The sequence below is a fragment of the Sceloporus undulatus genome, chromosome 6 (genome assembly GCF_019175285.1).
Source record: "Sceloporus undulatus isolate JIND9_A2432 ecotype Alabama chromosome 6, SceUnd_v1.1, whole genome shotgun sequence".
NCBI lineage: Eukaryota > Metazoa > Chordata > Lepidosauria > Squamata > Phrynosomatidae > Sceloporus > Sceloporus undulatus.
This window is the reverse complement of record NC_056527.1, coordinates 136,909,858-136,936,311: the sequence shown is the minus strand read 5'-3', so window position 1 is coordinate 136,936,311 and position 26,454 is coordinate 136,909,858. Positions and strand designations below refer to the sequence as shown.

The window sequence follows — 26,454 nt, the reverse complement described above, 5'->3', positions numbered from 1 at the left end:
TTCAAGAAGCAAAGAACAGGCATTATAAAAGGATCTAATTTGCATGCTACATTATAGAGTTTTTTGTCACAAAGAATGCTTAGAAAACAAGAAATCAGCAAATACTTTTGGGCAGTATCTGCGTTTGCCTCAAATCAGAGAACTTTATCTTATGTGAAAATCAGAAGTTTTTGCATAACTGTCATTGAATTTGGTGCAAATGTTTGGTTGATTTGTATGAAGATTTGATATCTCCTGAGATATAATATGTTGGATGAGGATTCACTCCCTGTGTTCTGCTACCTAACTAAAACTAAAGGGAGGACTGATACAGGGAAATTAACTTAAAACAACGAAGTTATCTTAACAGCAATAAGTTATCGCAAATTATGTGACCTTGCCTGACTCCTGTAAATCATGAGGATCAGGGATTCCTCTTGGATTGAGCATTAATGGGACTCTTTCATTCCTGCTTTGCATTAGTCCCCAACCATTGATAGAAGATGGACACCACAAACAGGGAGTTTATGTAAAAAGTTATTTTATTATCAAATTGTGCTTATACAGCATAGTCCAGAGCAACTCACATCTGGCCTACACTTATAAGCTCACAGTTGGGTTGCCACAGACCGTGTCATAATAATTCTCAACAACAAAAATATATATATTAAGAAACCTAGTGCAAGTCATTTACATTATTATTGCAATGAACGTGATTTCTTTCATTCTATATACAACATGGTTTTCTTTTCTTTAAACTTTGTACACTTTGAACAAGGGGTTAGGTATTACAAAAGCAGCATTCAAGTCGATAATCCAAGGACAAGATTTTACAGTACGGAGTCGATCCATCCAAGAGTCTTTTAGTTCTTTGCTCTGATAAGAATCTTTGCAGTTGGTTGATATTGCACACACCAAGGACCTTCAAGCCTTAGATGGCAGAAGAGACACTCCCCAGCAAGGAGAAATGAGGAGGGATTGAAGGCATTCTCAGTAATACATATTTTTATCCCACCAACCTGTAGAAGGAAAGCAAACATAAAGGAATAATTAGCCATTTCCAAAATAGTAAGGTATTTGCCATGGCATAAGTTGTCAACTTTACATGAAAAATAGTCAGTAAACATGCTTTGTACGGATTAAAAGAAAACCCAATCCGAAGAATCCTGGACTGAGGAAAATCTTTTGGGATTTTACGACTGATTCTGTGCACAATTTTTCAAGTAGAAATCTTGATCTGAAGGGGACTTTTTTGCAACTTGCACTTTCCATAATTAGGTTAAAATGGTTGTAGAAATTGTAATAATGTATAAGGTCTAAGGATTCCTTGCCTAAGGAAACCCTATGCAATCCGTGGGGCTCACCATACATTGACTGGCGACTTGATGACACATAAAGTGCTAGCTACTTACTTCCTGGGTACCGCCTGATGAACAACTTGCGGAATTCATCATAGACCCATATCAAGATGGCAAAAGGCATAGATACAAACCAATACTGAAACCTAGCAAAAAGAGAGAGAGAGTATTATGGGTTAAACAGCATTCTAAAAACACTGGATAAATTATCTAGCACAGCAATAAATATCCTAATACGACCCAAGGACATTGGACCCCTTCTCTCCCTCCCCATCCTTAAACCACAATGGATTTTCATTTTTTAGCCACAATCAGTTTACATGTATTTGGTTATTGATGACTTGGTACTGCAAACAAAATATTAAAAAGTCAATGTGATTCAATTCTATGTGGACATCCTTTGGATGAGACACTCCAAAGGAAGGGAGAGGTTGAATGTCAATTTAGGGTTTTATTTGGCTGACTTTATAGGAAGCTGAAAAAGGTAAGGTGGGATTTTAGTATCATTGACAAGGTCTTCTCTGTTTAATAATACTTCAGTAACTGCTCCAAAGCCCAGGTTTGTAAGCCCTGTTACTAGAACAAGGACTGCACTATTTCCTTCAGCCACACTTGTCAATATTAATGAATTGACCCCAGCATGTGGCAGGACAGAAGCTGAACTTACCTGAGAGGTGTGAAGTTTAAGGCATTCACACTTCCGAGACCATAACACAGAATCAAAGCAATTCCAACCTGGGAGATGATGCCCAACCAGATAACTTTGTTCCTATAAGAGGAAAAAAACACCAAGAATGAAAAAGATTACATATTAGTATTATTTGGAAACCCCATTAATAATAGTTGATTTTCATTTTCCAGTCTTATATGTGTGTAGATGAATAATGATTAGGGACTGAAAGAATATGAGTTACCATCAGTTTTCACTTCTTTTGGTAGAGATTGGTCTAGTAAACATGATCTTACAAGGAAAGATTATGTGAATGGTAAAAATGGGTTTTCCTTGCCGTAAGCCCATTCTGTTGTAAGACATTTAAGGGCTTTTCAGAAGTTTCTTTTAAAAGTCTAATTAATGGGTAAATTTCAAAATTTTTAAGCTAGTTGGTTCCCCTCCCACCCAAAAAACAAAACAAGGGGAAAGGATGCAAATGGATCTCATTACACTGTGAATGAGTTATCTATCCACTTTCAACGTTTTCATTTTGGGCATGGAAAATCCTGGAAGTATTTTTAAGTTGAACCTTTTGAGATAGATCTGGAGGAGGAGTACAACTGACAATAACAAAAAGAGAGAGACGGGAGGATGGATTGAGGTTGTTTTGAAGTTTCTGAACATTCGGGGTTCCACTTGTTAGCAGGATTTGCCATAAACACCAACCTGAAGAGCCCTTGCTGGAAAATAGAATTCCGCCGTGTCTTTCTGATAACCAAGTCAGCCACTTGCTGAATGGTGATGCTGACAAAAAAGGCTGTGTAGCCATGATATTGTAGGTTTCTCCGCTGTTCAAAAGTCTGTAAAAGAGAACGGGTTGAATGGTTAACTTAAGGGAGAACTTCAGCTCCTGTGATGTAGCAAATTCAACATGTGAAGATTATGCTTATTCTAGACCAGTGATGGCGAACCTATGGCACGTGTGCCAGAGGTGGCACTCAGAGCCCTCTCTGTGGGCACATGTGCCATCATCCCAGCACAGAGTTTGCCAGAGTTTGTTACTAGAAAGCCAGAGGGACATGGTACTTTGCAATAAATAAGTGTGTTTTGGGTTGCAGGTTGGGCACTCGGCCTTGAAAAGGTTCACCATCACTGTTCTAGACGGAATGCTATGAAGTAATTTGACCTTTTCTTTAGGCAGAAAATGTATGCAGCACATGGAACATGTAGTCTAATGCTATACAAACCAACATTTCAGGGAATAAGTATGCAGAACTGCCTTCTGGGATTATATTTCAACATGGACTACTGTATATATGGACAGCAGCAAACATAGGTTGCTGTTCTCCTAAAGCTCTGTTTGCATTCTTTCTCTGCTGGGGTGCAATATTGCTATTCTGCATGGTGGTTGCGTAGTGCTGCCATAGTGTATGTTCTCTTGTGGGTATTTACACTACACTAAGGATATTGGACTGAGACCATTGGATGGTACTATCTTGTTCAAGAGAAGCCAGTCTAATCTGTTACAGAGCTACATCTATTGGAGAACAAATGCCAGTATTGCCATTTAACTAATTTTAGGGCTCTATGGAGTTGATCAGGGATCCTTCTTGCATTGGCTGCATTCTGTTGCTAGCATTAAACAAAGTAAAACATTTATCCTATCCAAAAATGATGGTTGTCCTGTTATGACGATAACAGGTGATTTAAATGAAAGAAATTCTAAGATGCTTTACCCATTCTTGTCCATAGCTGTCTGGCAAGTCATCAAGAGCTTGATTTTCCCAGTCGACTCTAATATTTAGGAGTGAATGAGGGAGCCAGCCCTGCTCAGCGTAAACAGTAAAATAGGTCAGAAAGGCTCCAATTGTCTGTATAATTCCTGTAAAAGAGGACACAAGACATTATACTTACAGGAGAGAAAGGAAATAATAAAAACACATGGTCCAATGCACATTAGTTTTTACTGGAGAATTTTGCATCCCAGTTAAGAGCACTGGGTCATTGAGACATACGTCTTTTATATATATACTGATTCGAATTACCCATTAACCGCTTCTATATAGTCACAAGTCATACCGATTTGTAAGTAGGAGTACACTGCAAGCTCTTGGTTGACCAGCCTGTCCCTTTTCTTGTGGCGTGGCTTCCTTTTCATTATATCACTTTCGGCTTTTTCATAGGCCAGTGCAACAGAAGGAATCTGTAAGAGAAGCCAATTTAATAAACTCTCCAGAGATATGACACAAGATTTTCAGGCTGTATCAGCACTGCAGAATTAATGTAGTCTGACTCTGCTTTACCCATCATGTCTCAATGCCATGGAATTCTGGGATTTGATGTTTTGTGAGACATTTAGCTTCTCTGTTGGAGAGCTCTGGTGCCACAATAAACTACAAATCCCATGATTCCAGAGGATGGAGCCATGACAGTTAAAGGAATGTAAAACTGCATCAATTATGTAATGTGGTGACAGCCCCAAATACCTGTAGGCTGTTTTACACTGTCTGCCTGTTGTGCTCAGGGATACAAAAATAGAGAAATGCAGTCAAGATAATCTAGCAAGAATAATCCCATAATTAGTTTAATTAGAGGAACAGCTTATATTAAGAAGAAACTTTAGTTCCCTGAACATACCTGTTATTATAAATTAAACAGGATTAGGCCTAGTTAGTAGAGAGCCAGTCTGACAGTGATTTGAGTGTTGGACTCTGGAGACCAGGGTTCAATTCCTCACTCAGCCATACAACTCATTGGGTGACCATGGGCAAGTCATACACTCTCAGGCTCAAGGAAAAGCAATGGCAAACTTCTGAACATATCTTGCCAAGAAAACCCTGCAATAGGGTTGCTTTACGGTTGCTGTAAGTCGGAAATGAAGGCACACCACCACCACCACCACCACAACAACAATGCTAAGTTGGTACTTGGCTAGAAAACCATCAGTTTGAAGTCGAAGGCTTTCATGACTGGCATCCATAGTTTTGTGCGGGTTCTCTGAAGATGCCAGCCACAGATGCTGGTGAAACATCAGAAATAAACTCTTCTAGAACATGGCCAGATAGCTAAAAAAAGCCACAAAAATCTATAAACCATCAGTTATTACCAGGGATCTCCAAGGAGGGTTTGGAAAGAATCCTGCCTGAGACCCTAGAGATCTGCAGCCAAACAGCATTGACAATACCGAACTATAAAGACCAATGATCTGATTGATCATTATATGGCTTCCTATATTTCTTTGTTCTAACCGTTTTGTAAATTTTCCAGTATATTTCTCCTTATCAAAGGTCTTCTCTTCATTAGCAAATCAGGAGGAAAGAAAGTGAACAATTGCTTATTTTGACCTTCATCGTATAAAAAGGCACATTAAAGCTCCAATGCAAACTGCATTTTCCAAAGGGAAAGATTTGTCTTCCAGAAATTAGGACTTACAATGTCTGTGCCGAGGTCAATAAAAAGGATGGTGATGGTGCCAATGGGCAGCGGGATGCTGGCAATGATGTAGATCAGGAAAGGACAGAGCTCAGCAATGTTTTTGGTCAAGGTGTAGGCAATGGTTTTCTTCAGATTGTCGAAGATCAAGCGACCTGTAGGTGAGAAATGGAATATGGAAAGGATGAGTTTGTTGAATATCTCTGAATGGAGCCTGCCAGATTCCTAATTCTGCTAAAGAAAAAGAAAAAATGAGTATATTAATGGCAGTGATTAATATCATAAAAGCTGAACATTTTGTGGGAGCCTTTTTATCGGCATAAAATGTTAGAAAACACTGCAACAGAAACTATGGGTAGCACTGCCACTTTTCTCTTGGTATAAATTCCAGTAAATGAGCAAGGTTGAGTACTGTATTATCACGTTTAAACAATATCTGTGAAGTAGGTATTTCCTTTTTGAAGAAATTACAACAATAATATGAATAAGGTGGGTGTAGCCACTGGACAGCTTGGGACATCATTTGTTAAAAATTGCTTTCTACCTGTTGTTTGTTTGGGGGTTACAAGGACAACTGACAAGGTTACCAAAAATGTGATAGAATCTGTAACAACTGCACCATTCTTTGACTACTGTTCAAGTTATACAATCATTGTATTTATGCTGTGACAATCCCAACAACACTGGCTTAAAAAGAGGGCTCCCTATGGAAACCATGTGCCTGAATTTCATCCATGCACAGGGGCAATGATGAGTGACAGTTCACCTTTTACATATGCCAAAATATATCTGTCTGGAGCAATTGGGGGTTACATGTACAGTACTGGGGTCTCTCCAAGTTTGTACTTTGTGCCACCCCCATGCATAGGTAGCTTGCATTTGACAAAAGACCAAAGAAATAGGCCTCATCTTACCTTCCTCCACTCCTGTAACGATAGAAGCAAAATTGTCATCTAGCAAGACCATATCAGCTGCATTTTTCGCCGCATCAGAGCCAGCAATGCCCATGGCAATGCCTATGTCAGCTTTTTTCAAAGCAGGGGAGTCATTGACACCATCACCAGTCACAGCCACTACTGCTTCCTGGAAGACATAAGAGTCAAGGGGTGTTACTGAAATTGTACCCTTGCTTGGGTCCTGCTATATTGAGCTTATATGACCTTATTCTGAATAATAATATTATTTCAAAGCAACTATATGCTGGAAGAACAGCATGAAAGGTATAACCATTCCCTCAGCTCAGCTATAGCTTCCCCTCATTGCATAAGCAACCATGACCTTTTCCTTTAAACGTTGCCTATTCCTGCCTGAAGGGATCTTTGTTACTTTCTGAGATGAAGCCAGATATCAGTTCTTGGTCTACTACTTGTAAGTGGAAAATAACACTATTTCACTTTGTTATGTGGATATTTGTATAGGGCAAAACCACATTTGTCTGTATGGGCTTGGGGACAGCCAATATATGCCAATAAATAAGTCCAACTTGAATCGTGCCATGCTAACCAGTTTACAGTATCAGGAATTTTAGATAACCGAGAACTGGCTAATTCAGCTTTTGCAGCACTGAAGGATCTCCGCTCTTTAAATACTTTAATGTGAGTCTGAAATTATTACAGTGACATTTATCTACTGCAAGGATGGATGGGGTTTATGTAAGAAGCTAAAGTTGCTGATTTGCCAAATCCACGTCTGTTCGCTGAGATTCATGTAACCATGTCCTTATTAGGAAAGGTCAGAGGACCCAAGTGAAAGGGAATTTAGCAAACTGTGAGCTAAATTCAGCAGAGGGAAAACCCACAAAACCTGATTAAGGCAAATGCTGGGTATCTTGTTCTTGAGGATTTAGTACATTGAGTCTGGTTATAAATAATACTGTACCAAACAGCTTATAGGCTCTGGTTACTAAATATAGACTGTATGGAGCATCCTTCCCCTCCCCTTGTGTTCTTTCCTTGGAGAACTACATAAATATTACTTTGCACAGTGGTTTGAGTATTAGATTATAATCTGGAGACTTGGGTTTGATACTCAGCTCAGCCATGAAACCCTCTGGGTGACCTTGGGCAAGTCACATTCTCTCAGCTTCAAGAGAAGGCAATGGCAAACTTCCTCTGAACAAATCCTGCCAAGAAAACCCCATGATAGACTTGTCTTAGGGTTGCTATAAGTCAGAAACTACTTGAAGGCACACGAACAACACATCTGGGTGTTACAGTGGCAGAATGGAAGGAGACATTAAAAAAAGAAGACACCACTATGGACTAGTTTTTATCTCTGTATAGAAGTAGAAATGGAGAGCTCATAAAGTCCTTTTTTTTTTAAACTGAGGTGGCTAAACCGGTTCTTTCCTCATCAGCGTCTGTTATGTTGTTGTCATTATCATTGCCATAGATATTTTCCATGAAGTTCACAAGACTGCAGCTCATAGGTACTGAATGCACACTTTTTCCCTTTCACCAATCACTCACCTGTCTCTGGCAGCCCTCTACTATGATCAGTTTTTGCTGGGGTGAAGTGCGAGCAAAGACGATTTCTGAATGGTTGATCAAGATGTCATCCAGTTGTTCTGAAGTCATGTCTTTCAGCTCCATTCCATTAACTACAGCAGCTCTGGCTTCTCTGCAAAAGCCAAATGTGACCACAGTCAACGTCTATGTCAAGCAAAGCTATATATTTTATACAGATTGAAAACCAGGTGCAAAAATGGGGTGCATTGGTGAATATGTTTGTTCACACACATTATGGCTGCGTGAAAGATGTGAAAAGCACAAGAAGGTAACATCAGTACTAGTAAATTAAGATAGCTGTGGGAATGTTCTAGTAGAACAGATTTTGCTAAGTAACAGAATCAACTATGCATTCAAACAAGAGTAACACCTTAAGGAGGATAGGTTGATTTTCTTGCATTTATATGCAGTCCTTACCGTTTGTTCACCTGCTCAACAGGGATGTTGAGGCGCTTTGCAATGTCTTCAACTGTTTCACTGGTGGCTGAAATGATTCCTACACTCTTGGCTATAGCTTTGGCTGTGATGGGATGATCGCCAGTGACCATGATCACCTACAGAAAGGACAATTAATATTTTTATTAATTCACAATTAATAATACGAAGGAGCCAACTTAAGGCTACATCTTGTAGTATCTATCCTGACTTGTGAACTATTTAAGTTTGCAGAACCTGTCATTAGAAACCAATTGGCCTTTTGGTTGTTCAAAGCTGCTTTTTGGAAAGCTTACCTTGATCCCAGCACTCCGGCACTTGATGACAGCATCTGGGACAGTGGATCGTGGAGGATCGATCATTGACATGAGCCCCACAAAGCAAAGATTGTTAGTAGGGAAATTCATGGTGTCAGTGTTAAATGTGTAAGTGTCTGGAAATTCTTCCTCTGGCAAATACAGATGACAGAAACCTAGAGTTGAAACAAGGAGACAACCAAAAAGATGACATTAAGGAAGAAAGATTACAAGTCATACTTTAGTAAAGTAGGAGCTACGTTGTTGATGATGTTGTGTGTCTTGAAGTCATTTCAAACTTAGGGAGACCTTAAAATGACCCTATTGGGAAAATTTCTTCAGAAGGGGTTTGCCATTGCCATACTCTGAGGCTGAGAGAGTGTGATTTGCCCAAGGTCACCCAATGGGTTTCAATGGCTGAGTAGGAATTCAACAGGGACTGTGAATATGTGAAAATCATGACTACGTAACTCAAGGTTGCACACATTCATAAAAGATTCCAGTGAAAGTTGTATCTCCCCACTATTTCACACTCTTATAAATAAGTGCCATCTAACAAATGGTCTAACAAAACAAAGTTGGATTTCTGGCTTTAGAATTACCAGTTAATCTTTGTGTGATGCATTTTTAAAGAACAAGGTTCTTTCAACACTACATTGCTGTTTTGCAAAAATTCAGCTCACCCAGTACTCTCTCCCCCATGCCCCCCAGGGCCATATACGCGGTTTGGAAAGCTTCTGCTTTCTCCTCATCCAGTGGCTCCTCTTTTCCGTTGATCATCATAGTGCTACATCTCTCCAGAATCCTTTCAGGGGCACCTTTCATCACCAGGAGTAAACGTTTATCTTCAGGATCATCAGTCTCATGGATGGAAAGCTGCACACACCAAAAGGGCAACAGTTGAAATGCTCTGCCTTGCTACTTTTAAGGATTGATTTAAAACCTCGCCTTTTCAACTTCACACTCCCAGAAGAAGAATATACAAAATCATGCTGGCTGGCTGGCTTGACAGCTGTCTCATATAAATTTAATGTGGTGAAACTATGATATATTTTACAGAGCGCAGTAAATCTCAATGATGCTGTTTATTAAGCTATAAATCACAGTTCTCCCATGCTGCCTCTTTTTAAAATGGCTGTTCCTTCTTCTAGTGTGTCAGATCTAGCCTTCATCATCCTTAGAGCAGGTTCACTTTAATTAATTGGATCTAAGCTAGTAATGAAGCTTAACGTATATCTGGACCCAAATGTGTAAAAGAACACATGGACTGGCATCCTGTTAGTGACTTAGGTATGCATAAATGCAGTTTATACGCACATAAATATCTTTTTGTATGGGGTGCAGAGGGGTATTGACTTGCCCCTGTGCTCTGTCCAGCAACAGATCCCACCATCTCCCATCATCATAAAGCCCTAGAAGGGATCTATGCTGGGACCATCTGTTTTTCCATAGTCAGACCCATCTCTCCCCGCTTCCTCTTCTTCACCAGTAAGCAACAGCAGGAGAGTCCCCTACCAGGGCTTGGCAGCTGCTGGATGAAGAACAGAAATGGAAATCCATGTGAAGATGTAGGCACATATGTAGGTTCTTGGCCATTCAACCATCAGCTTTACTGTGCAGATGAACCGCCACTAAAGGCAAACCTCAAGAGGAATTAGAGCCTTTTACCTGGTTAGCCTCTTGGCTCTATTAATGCTAATTGAATTTATTTTGTATTTCTAATCTGATTTGTGTGGAAGCAATAACACAGGCATACTTAGCAATATTGAAGCACCTTTGAGACTGAGAGAAAGAAGCTTTGTCCATTGGTTTTTGGAGACTGAGTCAACCTCATCAGACTCAGGTTGCATCTACTTTGCAGAAATAATGCAGTTTGACACTATTTTAACTGTCATGGATCAATGCTATGGAATCCTGGGATTTGTTACTTTCTGAAACATTTAACCTTTTCTGTCAGATGTTGTGGTGCCACAACAAACTACAAATCCCAGGATTCCACAGGATAGAACCATGATAGTTAAAGTAATGTCAAACTGCATTAACTGTGAAGTGCAGATGCAGCCTACAAAAGCTTATGATACAACCCTCTTTCTTTCCATTCATCTGAAAAGCACTGCAGTATCTTTTTGCAAACTGATCTAGACTAACACAGCTTTGTCTGAATTCTACATTAAGACTGAAATATTACAGCAGTGTGTCTTTCTCTGCAGTTACAGACTTGATTCTTCACTTTTCATTCTAGCTGTTTTTTTCAGCCCAATAATTTTCTCCATCAGCTTGCGCATTAAAACGTTAATGTTCATGTGATAACCCATTTCCCTTCACATCTCTGTATATCAGCTGCTTCTAAGAAACCACACTTACCTGAAACTTGTTAGTGGAGTTAAAAGGAATCTCGGTCACTTTCCTATTTGTTTTCCGGATTTCCATCACATTACCCAAAACAACTTCAGAGAACTTCAGCAGAGCTGTTTCTGAGGCATCTCCCACCACAATTCTCTGTAGACATTTTTGAAAATTGAATCTCAGTTTTAAAAAACATTAAGTGGTACCATCCCAAAAGACTCAAAAGGATATGATTTACATTTCTGTGATACATCTCTCTAATCCTAAACTAGCGGTGTTGCAGAACTATTGCATGAAACCTTTCTCAGATTTCCCCAAGATAAATGACCACAAGTTTCATTATTATTGCATTAAGCAAAAGCTGGGATTCTAAGATGTCTTTCCATGAGTCCCATGTACACACTCACCCATCCTCATGCTAACTTGAGGTCCAATCCAGTTTAGCACCCAGGCCAGAATAACACAGGCTCAACTCATGCTATCCTGGCCCATGAGCTCAACCCCATACTCATATTGTACCATGAAAGGCATGGCATTGCCATACGCGTTTCTATTATTTTAGAATGAATTGTTAGAGATTTTTAAAATCAGAACTGTGTTTTTAACTTTAAAATAATCAAATTGGATAATCTTCTTCAGAAATAATCTAACATGAAGTCCTTGGTACCTTCATGACTCCACCAAATGCTCTAAATGTAGCAGATCTCATCTGATTTTGGAAGCCAAGCAGGGTCAGCCCTTGGTTAGTACTTGGATGGGAAACTACCAATGAATACCAAGCGCTGTAGGCAATATTTCAAAGGACGGAACTGGTAAAACCATCTCTGATTATTCTTTGGCTAAGAAAGCCTTATGAAATTCATGAGGTCACCATAAGATGGCAGGAAACCTGAAGGTAGGTACACATACACACATACCTTCATGACAGGCACATCCTCCTGCCCTGGTCTGAATTCCGCCCGATTACATAGGGATACAATTTTTGACAGCGCAGTCCATGTGCCAGATGTTTGGTCAAAGGTCTGGGCTAAAGGGGAGAGGGAAAATGGAGAAAATGTTTGTCTCATTTTCTAGAATAGGAAATAGCAATACTTATCCCTCTTCCCCTCCAAAGTCTCCTGAGCCATTATTTACTTGATTGATCTTCACTGGTGTCAGCTGAGTAGATGGCATGGTCAAACCAAAGGTGGGCTACTGTCATCCTGTTCTGCGTCAGGGTCCCTGTCTTGTCAGAGCAGATAATCGATGTAGAGCCCAGGGTTTCCACAGCTTCCAGATTCTTCACCAGACAATTCTTTTTTGCCATTCTCTTTGCTGTCAAGGATAAACTCACCTAACAAAGATAAAGGACAATCACCACCCATATTAATCAAATTGTACAGAAGAACTGAAGACAGACATTTCATATTAATTCTGCTAATTCTGTATCAGTGGTGGGCAAAATGAATCCAGAGGGCTGTGTGCAGCTCTTAGGATCTCAGATTGTGCCTCCTAAACCCCCCATCCCCAGAAGTCATTCAAAGCATCCAGAGCCCCTATATTCTTTAAAATTATTTTTGCACCAGCCAATTTTTCACCTTAAAATTTGTGACCCCAAACTAGCACACAAATGTAGTGGTCCTTGCCACATCTCCCATTAAAGTGTGTGGTTTGAGATGCATTGGGGTTGGACAGGCCTCCTGGGATGTGACAGTAATCTAACGGGTTTAAATAAGGCCTCAGTCACCAAAATCAATTTTTTGTGTGTGTTAGGTAGCATGCAGGAGTGTGGACATTACATATGCCTAGAATCATGAACTACTTACAGTAACTGTAGCCAGCAGCCCTTCAGGTACGTTGGCCACAATAATGCCAATGAGGAAGATGATGGAATCCAGAACATGGTAGTGCATGGAAACAGCAATGATGAAGAAAAGCACTCCTATGGAAATAGCTACTCCAGCTACAATATGGACAAAGTGCTCTATCTCCAGAGCAATGGGTGTCTTCTCATTCCCAACCCCAGAAGCTAGAGAAGCAATTCTTCCGATGATGGTGTTGTCACCTGTGTTGATTACTATACCTGTAGCAGCACCTAAGGAGAAAATGGGGGAAATATCATCCCTTATCTGTCTGGGCACCAAATACCACAGTTTCTTCAAACTGCTTTTTCTTAGTATCTCTCAGTATAGGGCTGCTTTCTACTACTTCTTTGTTGCTTTGTTCCAAGTCAACTCAGATTCACTAGGGTTTTATTGGCAAGATTTATTCAGAGAAGGTTTACCATTGCCTTCCTCTTAGACTGAGAGATCCCAGTTTGTCCAAGGTCACCCAGTGGGTTTCCATGCATCTCAGTGGTCTCCTGAAGACCTATTCTAGTATTCCAACCACTACCCCATTTTCTACTTTTTTTAAAATAAATGGTGTGGACTTTATATTTTCATTTGTAGATAATAAAACGTCCATATTCCTAGATAAGGGCTTTCCTATTATCCCCTTTCCTCTGCAGGTCCTTGCATCCCCTTTCCAAATATTGTTGCTACTGATGTTACTATTGTTGGTAGTAGCACTAATCTTCATCATCATCAACAGCAGCAGGTAGCAGATATTCAAACACCATTTGAATATCACAAAACTTGAAATTACCCCTTTGTTTCACTAACTTTTCATGCACACAAAATTAGTTTTAAACGTCTGGAATTGGAGTAGCACAGTGCAATTATAGAGAATAATTTTTTGGGAGGTCAAGTTTTCCCTAGACCTCCCTTCCATGTTTATCTTTTCTTTCTCATTCACGGTCTCTCTTTCTCTGTCCCCCCCTCTCTCCCATAAACACACCTACCTTCCAAGCAAGTTGTGGAATAAAAAGCAATATTTTTGGTCTCCAGCGGATTTTCATGCGTGAAATCACAGGAACGGGACTGAGGCTCTGACTCTCCAGTAAGGGAAGAGTTATCCACCTGTTGATCAAAGTCAAATGTTCATATGAGTTTGGGTGACCCATTATTATGTTTACTCATCACTGGGTTTTATAGAGAGCTGTCCTAAGCATGATATGTGATAGTCAAGAAAGACTGAATACATCACTTGTGATCTTATCCCTGATACAGTTCTGTTGCAAAAGCGCCTTTCCTAATTTAAAGACTAGAGATTATGCAACCAATTTCTCTTCTGGAGTGAAAGTCTACAGAAATATAATGTCAGGGATATCTTTGTAGGGAGAATCAATCTGGATGTCTTATTTTGACCTAATTTAAGTTTTCAAACTAAATACAAAGATAGCCTAATGCACAGCGCATTGGCCAAGTCCAGCCTTGAGATTATCATTGCATGCATTTTTTGAGACCCAGCTTCACTTGCTTGCTGATATATCCTTCATTTGATCATATATCTTCATTTACCTTATCTGCAGCAAGACTGAGTTCTGTATACTGTTTTCGAGGTTTCGCAGTGGGTTTAAAGCCAGATCTTTATTTTTCTTTCTTTATTTACCTTACAACCCTGACTGGAGATCAGCCGGATGTCAGCTGGGATCCTGTCTCCACCTTTGATTTCGACAATGTCGCCCACTACCAGTTGATCTGCTGGGATTTCCTTTTTCTCTGCATCTCTGAGGACAAGGGCTTGCTAATGAGATAAACAAAGATAAGGGTTTGTTAAACTGAGTGTGATTACTGGGTGCTGTCCACAAAGCGTTGAAACATCTTCAACAAATTGGGCTACACAAAGTGATTCAGCCATTTTATATGAAACCAATATGCTGGAGTTGTTTGAGCATAGGACTGGGATTCTGGAGAACAGGATTCAATTCCTCCCATATACTATATGGGAAAGTCTCCAAGCCAAACCCAACCTTCCTAAACATTACTACCTAGTTTTTAAACAAATTGATATACAATGCACCTGTGCCATATGTCAGTGCACTATACGCGGCTTCCTGCTTACACGAAAGCAGCACAACAATATAAACAATGGTGCACACGCCCATGTGTGCACACCACATCACCACCATGTGCATGTACCCCATTGTTTCCTATGGGGCATGAGCATACATGGATTTTCCCTTATGCGGGGGGATCCGGAGGAATGCCAAGCCCTTCCTCCAGTCGATCTGCCTTGGTCCAGGCCTCGGAGGTGGAGAAGAACTGCTGGACCTGATCCCATTCCCCACCACCACTCCCCTCTCCTTTTGTGTCGTGTCTTCTTAGATTGTAAGCCTGAGGGCAGGAAACCATCTAACTAAAAGATTGTATGTACAGCGCTGTGTAAATTTACAGTGCTTTATAAATAAAAGTTAATAATAATGATAATAAGGAGATGGCCCACTGTACTGTTATTGGACACTCACCTGTGGTATCATTTTGCTGAAACTGGACATTATGTTCGTGCTTTTAGCTTCTTGATAATAAGCAAACATCCCCGTCAGGATTACAACCAGTGCAAGGACCACACCCAGATAGAGCTGAATGGCAAGAAGATTGTGCAAGTTAAATAAAATGAAAACATTTATAATTCCCACCTGGTATAAAATAGCTATGCAATGTGACTCAAAAAAACAGTGATAGTTAATGTGTACAAATAACAAGAGGAAAGTTGAGTTTTGTAGCCTATCCATAATTGGGAAATGTCTCTGTGAGCGATCATCAAGAATGTAAAGTCTCATGATCATTCAAATCAAAGAACTTGTAAAAATATGTATAGGATGAGTCTCCCTTATCCAGAATACTTGGGATCAGAATTGTTTTGGATTTCAGGGGCAGGAGCTGGATTTTGGAATACATGCATTTGCATAGACAGACATCATGAGATATCTTGGAGATGGGACCCAAGTCTAAAGACAAAATTAATGTATGTTTCATATACAGTTGATACACATAGTCTGAAGGTAATTTTTATAACGTTTTTAAAAATAATTTTGTGCATGAAACAAATATATATGTACATTGAACCATCAGAAATCAAAGCTGTCACTATCTCAGCCATGCATGAAACAAAGTTTGGTTTGGGAATATGTTGGATTTGGGGATTCTGGGTAAGGGAAATTCAACCTGAAATGGAAAACTGGTGTTCTTCAGGATTATACAAAAATCATACAAAATCTAAAGCTTGTTAAGAATTTCAGGTAATAATTATTCAATTATTAATACTAAGGGATAGTCTTTCTTATGGTTTCAATGGGGATGACACCCAAGGGAAATACAACCACCACCACAGAAATATAGCAATGCTTACATTATCAAATGCTGAAGAAACTTTCTGTGCATACTGAATCCCAAAAGCGATCCAGCAGAGGATAGCTCCAACCCACAAAAGGATAGAAAACCCTCCTATCATCTGTTTGAGAAACTTAATTATCTCTGGAGTAGATTTGGGGGGGAGTTAAAGCATTGGGACCATCTCGGGCCAAAACCTCTGCAGCTCTTGCACTTGTAAGACCCTGTAGGAAGGAAAGCACATTGTTATAAATGCAGATAATTCAGGGACATAATCTATAGTCAAAAGTGAGTTTTGAATCCAATAGGGATATTGACAAAATTGTTAATATATCTATATATTTAAAGGTTTTTAAAACGTATGGCCTGCCCCTTCCTGAATATGAAGGCAGGTTAGTATGGTCTGAAGTTACAATGCACACCCAGTTGCATTGCTTCAGATAAAATAGCTAAAAATACATCTTATGGTGTCTTTGGAGGTATGCTGTTTAAATGATGCATGCACCCTAAGAATCCGGAAGCTGCACCAAAGCTGCACTCCAGTGCTTAGGAATGGAGTGTGGCTTTGGTGCGACCTCTGGACTCTTGGGACCCATGCATCATTTAAATAGCATACCTCCAAAGAGACCCGAAGCAGCTTTATTTTGGCAGTCTGTAACAGGCCATTATAACCGAGAGGATTTCCTTATGGCTGAGTTGCCCAATCGTACCTTTCTTATATCAACTTACTTTAATGATACTTGTACCATATTTGTCTTCTAGTTCTTGAATACTGAGTTTGTGATCATCCTAAAAGAGTAAGAAATTGAGAGGTTATCAGTATTTTTTTAAATTTAAATATATGTTCTATAGTTACCAAAAACTCTATGTCATAGTCAAAATGTTCTAATAGTCTCTATATTTGCATCTTCAAACAGTTGGGTTCTGGTTACAGTTCAAACTAGAGAAGTCTGAAAACTCACTTGAGGTCTCTTCCAACTCTTTGTTGGAAGGAGGGAAGTGACCAAATCCCATGGATAAATGGAGGTTAAATCAGGGAATATCCAGAAAAAAACAGAATAATAATTTATTACGGCATATGACCAGCACATAATAATAAAATGTTTACAGAAATTATATTGTATTGCATCCATTAAAAACACTGTATTCTAGTATTGTATGAATACATATATACATATAAATGTCAGGGGTAAAATCCAGGGACATGCATCTAAATGGACTTAACAGGTACTGTATACTAAATATATGGGTATAACAAAGATAATTGAATATCTACAATCAAAGTATCGGCGGAAAAAGTTATATAGTAATTTCCTGCATCTGTTTTTAAAAGTTTTTACGACAAATAATAGCAGCTGCAAGGAATTTAGCAACTTTGGTAGTTACATATTCACTGCTGTCTGCAAGTAGATAGTCCACATAAAATTTCTCCTGCCTGCCAGGAAACTGTTGAATAAACCGGGTTATAAACAGGGCATGCTGTTCAGAATAAAGGGAGCAACAAAGGAGAATATGACTAATAGATTCATTTTCTTCAGAGCCGCAAGGGCAGAGCTGGCATTGGTATGATATCTTTTTAAATCTGCCTTCCACTACGGTAGATGGAAGGATGTTTAATCTTGCAAGCATAAAGGCCCTTCTTAACTTAGGAGTGTTCAAGTAATCAAGGTATCTAGCATGCAAAAACATAATTGTTTTCAGATGTCACACCCCCCCCCCCCCGATCTCTCCGACAGGGAAGGCTAAATGTCAGACAAAATTTCAATTCCCAAAATTATATAGCACTGGGCGCTGACAATTAAACTGGTATCAAACGGCAGCTTTTTATGGTAGGAGTCCTGTTCCATCCTGAATTTTTCATTCTGCCCCACTCACTCCTCATCCTCTGCCCCATATTAGCTGCATCAAGGGCTATACTGCATGCTACCAAGCAGGACTGAGAATTATGTACCCATACAGATCAATTTTGATTGCAAATCCCAGCAGTCCTAGTCAGCATAGCCAGTGGTAAGGACTGCTTGGAGTTGTAGCCCAACAACATGAAAGTGTAGGTAACTGTAACTGCTGTAGGTTATAAGCACTTACCAGATCCAACTCTTTCTTGAGGTCTTCGGCTTCCTTGCCTTTTTTCTTGTTCTTTTTCAAATCGATGTACTTTTCATCTCCTTTCCCAATTGCTTCCACATCCTTTGTTCCGCTGATCTCAACCGAGTAGATATCAAGTTTTTTCTGAAATTAAGTGTGCAGGGAAGTTCAGTTAGTTTACTTCACTTATCTCTTTGACTCATCCACACTGAACCACTGGGAAGCATTTGCAAAGGTGAAGGTAGAGGCACTGAAATTTTTCCATAGATAAGACAACTTCCCAGAGCTGTGAAAAATGTGGCTGTATTCCCATACTGTGGGTTTGCTGGGGGCAGAATATCTCTTCATCTTTCTTCTGGTTCAACATATAAAATTAATATTGGTGCTAGGGCATGCCATTTTCCAAAACTTTAGTTTTCTTCTACCTTGTTGTATTTTTCCTTCTCTGCCTCAACAATATTCACAAGTAATCAATGATAAGACACAGTGTCTAAATATTAGACAAGCATATGTAAAACATATAGAAATCCCGGTTGTAAATTGTCTTGGGGCTCCAAATGGCTGAGATGAAAGACACTAAATAAAATGCATTAAATAGATCTAATATAACTGAATGCAAACACCAAGTATGTTTAGATTCCTTCAAGAGCTATGCTTTGGGAATGCACACATTGCTAAAATAGAGAAAGATCGGAATGAATGGAAAGGAAAGCTGTGGCAAACGGAGGATCGTCAGCCTTCTCTAAAAAGTCCAGAAATCAAAAGAAGCTTAGTGGATATCTATAAAAAAGTGGGTGTTCTGTACAAACAGCTTGCTAACCCTCAATATTCAGAGTGAAATTTGGATATGTAGAAATTTTGGAGTGATCCTTACCAAAACCGTTCAGTATTATCTAACTCATGTTCTATAACTGTTTTTTTCAATCTCTCTCACACTGTCTCACCCCTTTCTTTCTCGTACATATACTTCTTCTTGCAAAAATTCTGCAGAAACCCAGTGTAGTTTTAAAATCAGAGTCTGAAATTTCAAAATAATCTACATTTAAGATGATTTTTAAAAAACACACACCATAGTCACATGATTGTACCTTGTATCCTTTTTGTGTTGTGCTAAGTAGTTGCCATACAATTTCGTCATCACCAACGTATAAAACCAAGATGGAAGAACAGAACGTCACAAACAAGGTTGGTCCTTGTGGCCTCTTCCAACTCTACAATTCTATGATTCTATGGTATCTGTCCTCCCCCACTTTGCAAACCAAGCAATTTGGAATGCCATACGCTGAGAAATTTGGATGGGAGATTTTAAGCAGAGGTACACAAGGCTGAGTTTGTGTACTTGTGCAAAAGTGCAACAAGAATCTTGAGATTGTAGTGTCCATGCCCGAATATAGTGCCCTGTTCAAAGTCAACTATTGGGGAGATACATGAGCCTGCATTATAAAAACACCAAATATATTCAGAGCTGGGAAATAACAAAATGAATGTTTGGGCTTAAAGTTAGATTTCAGAACTGACAGTATAACCAATACTGTGTTAGTGGAGCAAATTTTTTTTCTAGTTATTTTAAAATATGGTATTAAAGGGCAGATTAGAGGCTTTTGACTAGACTGTTTTGGTTTGTGTACCATTCTCTCTTAAGCAATCCCTGAGGCTGAGCAAACAGCATACTTGTTGCTGGAGTAATGCTGCCACGCCAGGTTTTCAAAACAGCACGCGAGAGCCAAAATTCATGACACACAGGGCTCACAATCAGGAAGCGGCTCTTTACAAATTTGTATTCTAGATACCAAATGAAAGTATTGATTCCACAGCCAATATTGCCACATTAATAAATTATGTGACAAACACATTTCTGTCTTTATGAAAGGTCCACGTCGATAAATGCAAGATTATTCTTTTTTGCATTGCGTTCAGTCTATTTAAAAGAAAATGCCTTCCAGCTCACCGATAGGGGGATATGCCTTGTAATAAGGGATGCCTATTAGCCTTTTTAGGGGATAAGCTTTCTGGCCCTCAAATAAGGAGAAAGGACCCCTGCCAACCCTATGTCTTAAGTGGATGGGGTAGAAAGAAGATAAAAAAACACAGCACAGCTATTGGAAAATTGAATTGCACTGGTTCTTAGATGCCATGTTTTAGAACAGCTTTGTCCATTCTGGTACTTTCCAGATGTGTTGGACTACAAATTCTATCATGCCCATCTAGCAATCACATTGTGGGACTTGTATGCTTCTGGAAAGTGTCAAGTTGAGGAAAGCACCTTAAACTCTCAAATTTTGAACAAACCAATAACAAAACATGCCTCTTGAAGGCAAGAGTGTATTATATGCCACTTTCTCAATCTTATGGTTTAAGGTCCACCCAATGGTAACATAAATAGGTTTGAGTTTTGCATTCATTACTGCTTAATATTATATATATATATATATATATATTCCAAATTCTGGGTATATCCATACATTTCTAAGATATTCATATCTATTCAAAATGGTTAGTGCTTCTCTTGATTTTAGTTGTGATATTTTGAGTATGTTTTGCTGTCTTTCATGAGTCACAAGCAGTTTTAAATGGATGGTAATGCTGGCCTCTGCCTTGATGAGAAATTGAAAAAGTAACTTTCTAGCAAGTGCTCATTTAGCTTCAGATAAAAATATGGCTATGGCTAGCACTGTGTATGTTATCACTGTAGTGTACCAAAAGTGAGCCAGCATAGTGTAGTGGTTTGAGTGTTGGATCACGACTCTGGAGACCAGGGTCTGAATTCCAGCTCTGCCATGTAAACCCAATGGGTGACCTTGGGCAAGTCACACTCTCTCACCCTCAGAGGATGGGAATGGCAAACCCCATGACAGGTTCACTTTAGGGGTGCCATAAGCTGGAAATTTAAACGACAACCAAAAGCAAATGCATGGCAAAGTGGAAGGCAATTGGAAAAGAGTGCAAAACAGTTAAATGGATTCAAACAAGCTAGGAGTTTGCAGTCTCTGAGTAGGGTTGTTGAGGACAGTGTGTATTTCAGTCTCTCATTCATGCAGTCACCATAAATCCAAGCTGTCTTGATGGCAATGAACAAATGCTACTCAACACACACTATAGAAATATCCATATTAATTTTAGTGTTTATAGATCAGTTAGGGGTTAAGAATCATACTGATTTTCATGTCCAAACTTATTTGGATATTTTTATCATGGTAAGTCTTGAAAGTCAGCCAATAGCCTATTACTTCTTTCAAAGAATATATGGCAGAATACATGAAATCCACCTAATATTTATTTTACTCCTATGCATGGCTAATGCTTTCGAAACAGTTGCCATTCATAATGGGAGTCACCCCACCCATTTTGCTTAATTTGGACAACATAGATACACTATTGTTCTCTTCTGCCTCCTTTTGGATAGCATGTGCACCTAAGATAAGTTTCTTGTTTTGTATGAGCTCATCCACTTTTATATACATAACTTTCTAGATCATAACTGAGCTATAAATTGCATGCCATTCTTTGGAACGACCAACTATTGGCTGACCCCATTCCTTACAAGATTCTTTGAGGATTATATGACTGAACCTTGCAGGTATAGTCATACTTGGTGACTGAGGATCAGGTCACAGTTTGCTTATTGACAGAGAGTTTAGCTCAGAACCTATGTGCACCTCCATGACTTTGGATCATTTAACTTTTTGCAAAAGTAGTATATCTTGCCAAGAAAACTGCATGATAGATTCACTTTAGGGTTGCCATAAGTCAGAAATGACTTGAAGGCACACAACACACACACAATATATTATGAAATAAATTGCTTTTGACTTTTCTCCAAAACATGTTATCTTTTAAATATTCCTCTCCACAAATTGTTTTATAACTCTATATATGATTATTTTGGCACTACCCTTCCACTGTGGTGGGATCGCATCTTCCACTGAGGTAAGGGGCTACAAGCTAATAGGAAGTGAATAAACTCATTTGAAATGTGCTGCTGTAGAAAATTATAGTCAGCCCTCCACATTTATGGCTCTGACTTTTGCAGATTTGATTATTTGCAGTTTTGATCACTGTGTTCTCTCTAGGAATCTCTCGGTCCTCCAAGCACAACTCTGTTGGAAATTGTCCATAGAGCCACTCTGGAAGACCTAGAGATTACTAGAGAACACTATAGAAAACACTTCACTAGCCATTTGTAGATGCTCACCATAGAGTTGTGTTGGAGGACTAGAGATTCTTAGAGAGCTGTTCTCTCAGGTTAAAAAAATACCGTTTTTTTATTTGTGTTTTTTCCCTACCTTCCCAGGGGTCTTGTGCCCCCAACCCCAGCAAATGTGGAGGGTCCACTGTACTACAAGATATCACAGGCTGCCAAAAAGACAAATAAATATGGCCTTAGACCAAATCAAGACAGAAGTCTCACCAGAAGCCAAAAGGATTAAAATGAGGCTATTTATGGCTACATCATGAGATGACATGACTCCCCAGAAAAAAACAATAGTGCTAAGTTAAATGGAAGGCAGTGGGAAAACAAGAAGGCTATGTTACCGGGATTGGCATTCCTGTGGTTGGTGTCACCCAGTGAATGGGGAAGAGAAGGTGGTCAGCCTCTGTCCCCCACTACTTCACTTACTTGCTTCCCAGTTGTCCAGCAAGAATCTGGCCAGACTGTTGATGGAGTGTGGTGGTGCCTTACATTCAGGGTCTGACATGGCTGCTTGGGCAAACAACCATTTGTTGTTGTTGACCACTCTCGAGTCAATCTCAACTCATGGCAACCCTGTGGATGAAGCCATGCCAGACCCTAAATGGAAGGCACTTCCCCACTGCTGAGTACTGAGGCCTCTGGATGGCCTGTTGGGGTCTTGCATGGCCGTTGGGTGAGTGAGATGGGGTGATGACCCTTTCTCACTCATCCAGCAGTTGTGTTAGTCCCACCAGGGCTACCACCCCACTGGGTGTGTACCCACTTCTATGATGTCACCTGGTGTGGTCCACACTCTTGTGACTCCCGTTGTGATGCTCCTGGATGGATTCAATAAAGGAAGCCAAGACCCTAGTTTACAAGACCTGAGCAGGGTTTTTTTTGAAAACCTGGGCTCATGGAGATTGTCTGTTTATAGGGTTGCTGTAAGTTGAAGCTGACTTGATGGCAAACAATACATACGATACCGCATACCAAACTGGAACTAAAATGTCTGCAAGAATTCAATTTAATTTTGGTATTCCAAAAGTCAGTGAAAATGTATGTATGAATTTCCCCTCTTTTTCACTGCAAAACCAAAACATCATTTTTTCTAATTACTTTCAAACTTTGTGAAATTTTCAGACTAGGCTCTTCTAAAATAAACTATTTTCTTCTCATCTTTTTGTTCCTTACTGTAAATTCTTTAGCAATGCCATCCTTCCTGTAGCATAATGTTTGCTAGCCTTTTGAATTTGGATGGCATCCACTCTGTATGGTACTACTCCTAACACATTGTTGCATGTGTACTTTAAATGCTTAGTAGCTGTAGACAGTCAACATCATTGCACATTGTGAAATATTTCTCATCATAAGTAAATTCTTAGCATTAGTTCTCAGCTTAATCACTTAAACCCTGCTTAATATTTTCATCTCTAAAAAATTTCCTTCAGTTTTTCATCTTTGTATCATTCTTACTGCCACCAAACCAAGTTCCTATCTTAACCCTACTGATAGAAGTAGTAAGGTGCACATACACTGTTGGAATAATGCCATTTAAAGTAGCTCCATCCTGTGGATTCCTAGGATTTGTAGTTTTAGAAGGTTTTTTAGCTTCCTTACCAAAAAGTGCTAGTACCTCATAAAACTATAAATCCCATGATTCTGTGGGCTGGATCCATGGCTGTTTAAGTGGTGTCAAACTGCATTATTTCATGTAGATGCACCCGTAGTGCACTGAGAAAGACAAACCAAGGCATATTTCAAAGTTTTAAAACAGTCCCCAAACATCAATGGTCTTCATCCCAGTTTTACTCACCTTTCCCATTGTAAATGTCTTCTTCCTCTGGACAAGCTGAACAATTGAGGGTTGTGGTTGTTATTTTGCAGCCAAACAAATAAATATACCAAGTCAAAAAACTTGAAGTTTTTTTTTAGTTAAAAAAAGGAAAAAGGAAAAATATATTGAAATGCAAGTCTTGAGTAGCAATGACCAGTCGCAGGGCTGGAATGGAAGACCTCACAGAGTTTGTAGCCCAGTAGGAGAGCCGGTGTTAGCTAGAATCTTCTCTACACTTGGGCATCCTTCAGACAGGACAGGTTCATCTTCCAGAGCCTGTGAGAAGAGTCTGATGCTTTCTGGCCCTTATGAATGTTGCCTAGCCACACCTCCCTGACACATGAAGGCCAGCCTATCCTCTGCTTCATCAAAAAGTAGGAGGAAACATACCACAGTAATGGGCACATGGGTTCCAGGTCAGAGTTGCAATTATGCTTTCCAGTGTTTGCTCCCTCCACCGGAGAACAAGAGTTACTTCGTTTGCCTTGATCTAGTCATCAGCTTCCTTTGGGATTTAATTTTGATTCTCTTTGACTCCTTCTTAGCAAAGGGAATAAGCCCACCTGATCTCAGCATCTTCCTTTTTTTTAGATGTGCTAACACAACAAAACAAGACAAGGGGTGGTTTTGACTGTAATATGATTAGGTTTCTCTGAGTAATTGTGATCTGACTTCATTCCTCCGGACACATAAAAAAAATGCTAGATTTTGTTTGTCGCCTTTAAGCTAAAAGATATAAATCACAGCTCAAAACTTTATGAGGAAGAACAATCACAAGGCTGAACTAGATTTTTTGGCTGTTTATGTTGTAGGATTCATAACATAACGGCAAGTGGAATGGCACCTGCTCAAGGAAAAAGATTTATTACCTATTTAAAGTCTCTGATTCTTATCAAAGAGAAATACATCTTCTAAAGTCTGAACAAGCAGAGCCATATAATTAGGCAGCGGCGGCGGCAGCTGGGGGGACTACATGTACTGTCAGAAATGTTCATACTAGGGAAATAATAATAATAATAATAATAATAATAATAATAATTACAGTATTATTATTTCGCTTAATCTCAGGGAATTGAAGCAGATTATGGAAGGAGAATTAAGTGGTTCTTTTATAAGTAATGTTTATACTAGAAGAACATAAAAAATTACTTTCTTCTCATTTCTGTTTATCCCCCCAACTGTGTTTTATGCAGAGTCCACTGCAGTGCCATCCTTGGATGGCTTTATAGGTAAATGACTTGTATGAATGCATCAAGGGGATGTGTGACTGGATGGGCTCAGGGGGTGATGGGGAAAATATTCAGTGTGTCTGCGTTATATGTGAGCGTGCTATACGCGGCTTTGAGATTATGTGCAAAGCTGCGCGGGAGTGTGCAGGGCGCAAGGGGTGGAACCCTGCCGCACCACCGCGCCACCGCATGCACGAGCCCCATTCACTTGATTGGGGCTTGAGCATGTGGGGTATTTGGCTTATGTGGGGGGGCCAGAACAGATCTCCCATGTAAGCCAAGGGTGCACTGTATTGCATCAAAGTGTGTTCTCTTCTGCTTTTAGGAACTGGTGGTAAAATCACTCACTCCTGACCTGAGGATGTGAAATAGCTGTCATCTGTTGACAAATACTCCTTTGGGTGCAAGAGAGAAAACAATTATTTGGCTACAGGACTGTCTTTGCCGGCCACAGGGGTGTCAGTAGTGGGGTGCGAGGGGTTCAGATTACACCGGGTGACACTTGGTGAAACTGCTCCCCAAATGATTGCCTTTTGGAAGAAATGACCTGTGGTGTTGGCCCACATCCCTTTAAAATTCAGGAGCTCAGAGGAAGGGAAGGCATGAGTGGGCAAGGCTCAGCGGGCACAGACCTTGGAGGGTGTTTTTTTAATACTCTTTACATCTCACCAAATTTTCACATTAATCACAATGGAACTGTGTAAATATAAATACATTTAGACTGTGCTTACGATATTGTAATTTAAAGGTATAATTTTAGTTGTGCTAGTTCTTTATGTCACAACCATTGCCATGACATTCAGCGATATATGCAAATCACGTTTTTGAGTAACTTTAGTACAAAAACCTAAGGATTTTGTATGGTATGATATGGGAGGAAGTCAATGGAGAGTTAATGACACCAACTCTAGTGATGCCACTGGCTGGCCAGAATA

At 39.6% G+C, this 26,454-nt stretch overlaps 1 protein-coding gene across 1 annotated transcript; it reads right to left on the bottom strand.

The window, feature by feature from the left end:
* Positions 1–582: 582 nt before the first annotated feature.
* Positions 583–24,370, bottom strand: ATP12A (ATPase H+/K+ transporting non-gastric alpha2 subunit). The gene is given in 24 exon segments (XM_042472290.1): positions 583–998; positions 1,392–1,483; positions 2,005–2,106; positions 2,716–2,849; positions 3,726–3,871; positions 4,069–4,192; positions 5,422–5,576; positions 6,336–6,504; positions 7,890–8,040; positions 8,346–8,482; positions 8,660–8,835; positions 9,343–9,535; positions 11,024–11,158; positions 11,923–12,032; positions 12,140–12,338; positions 12,811–13,079; positions 13,827–13,944; positions 14,477–14,611; positions 15,333–15,446; positions 16,217–16,360; positions 16,362–16,421; positions 16,927–16,986; positions 18,283–18,426; positions 24,270–24,370. Coding segments are annotated over 24 exon segments (3,105 nt in total). The 5' UTR covers positions 24,279–24,370; the 3' UTR covers positions 583–969.
* Between the last annotated feature and the right edge of the window lie 2,084 nt (positions 24,371–26,454).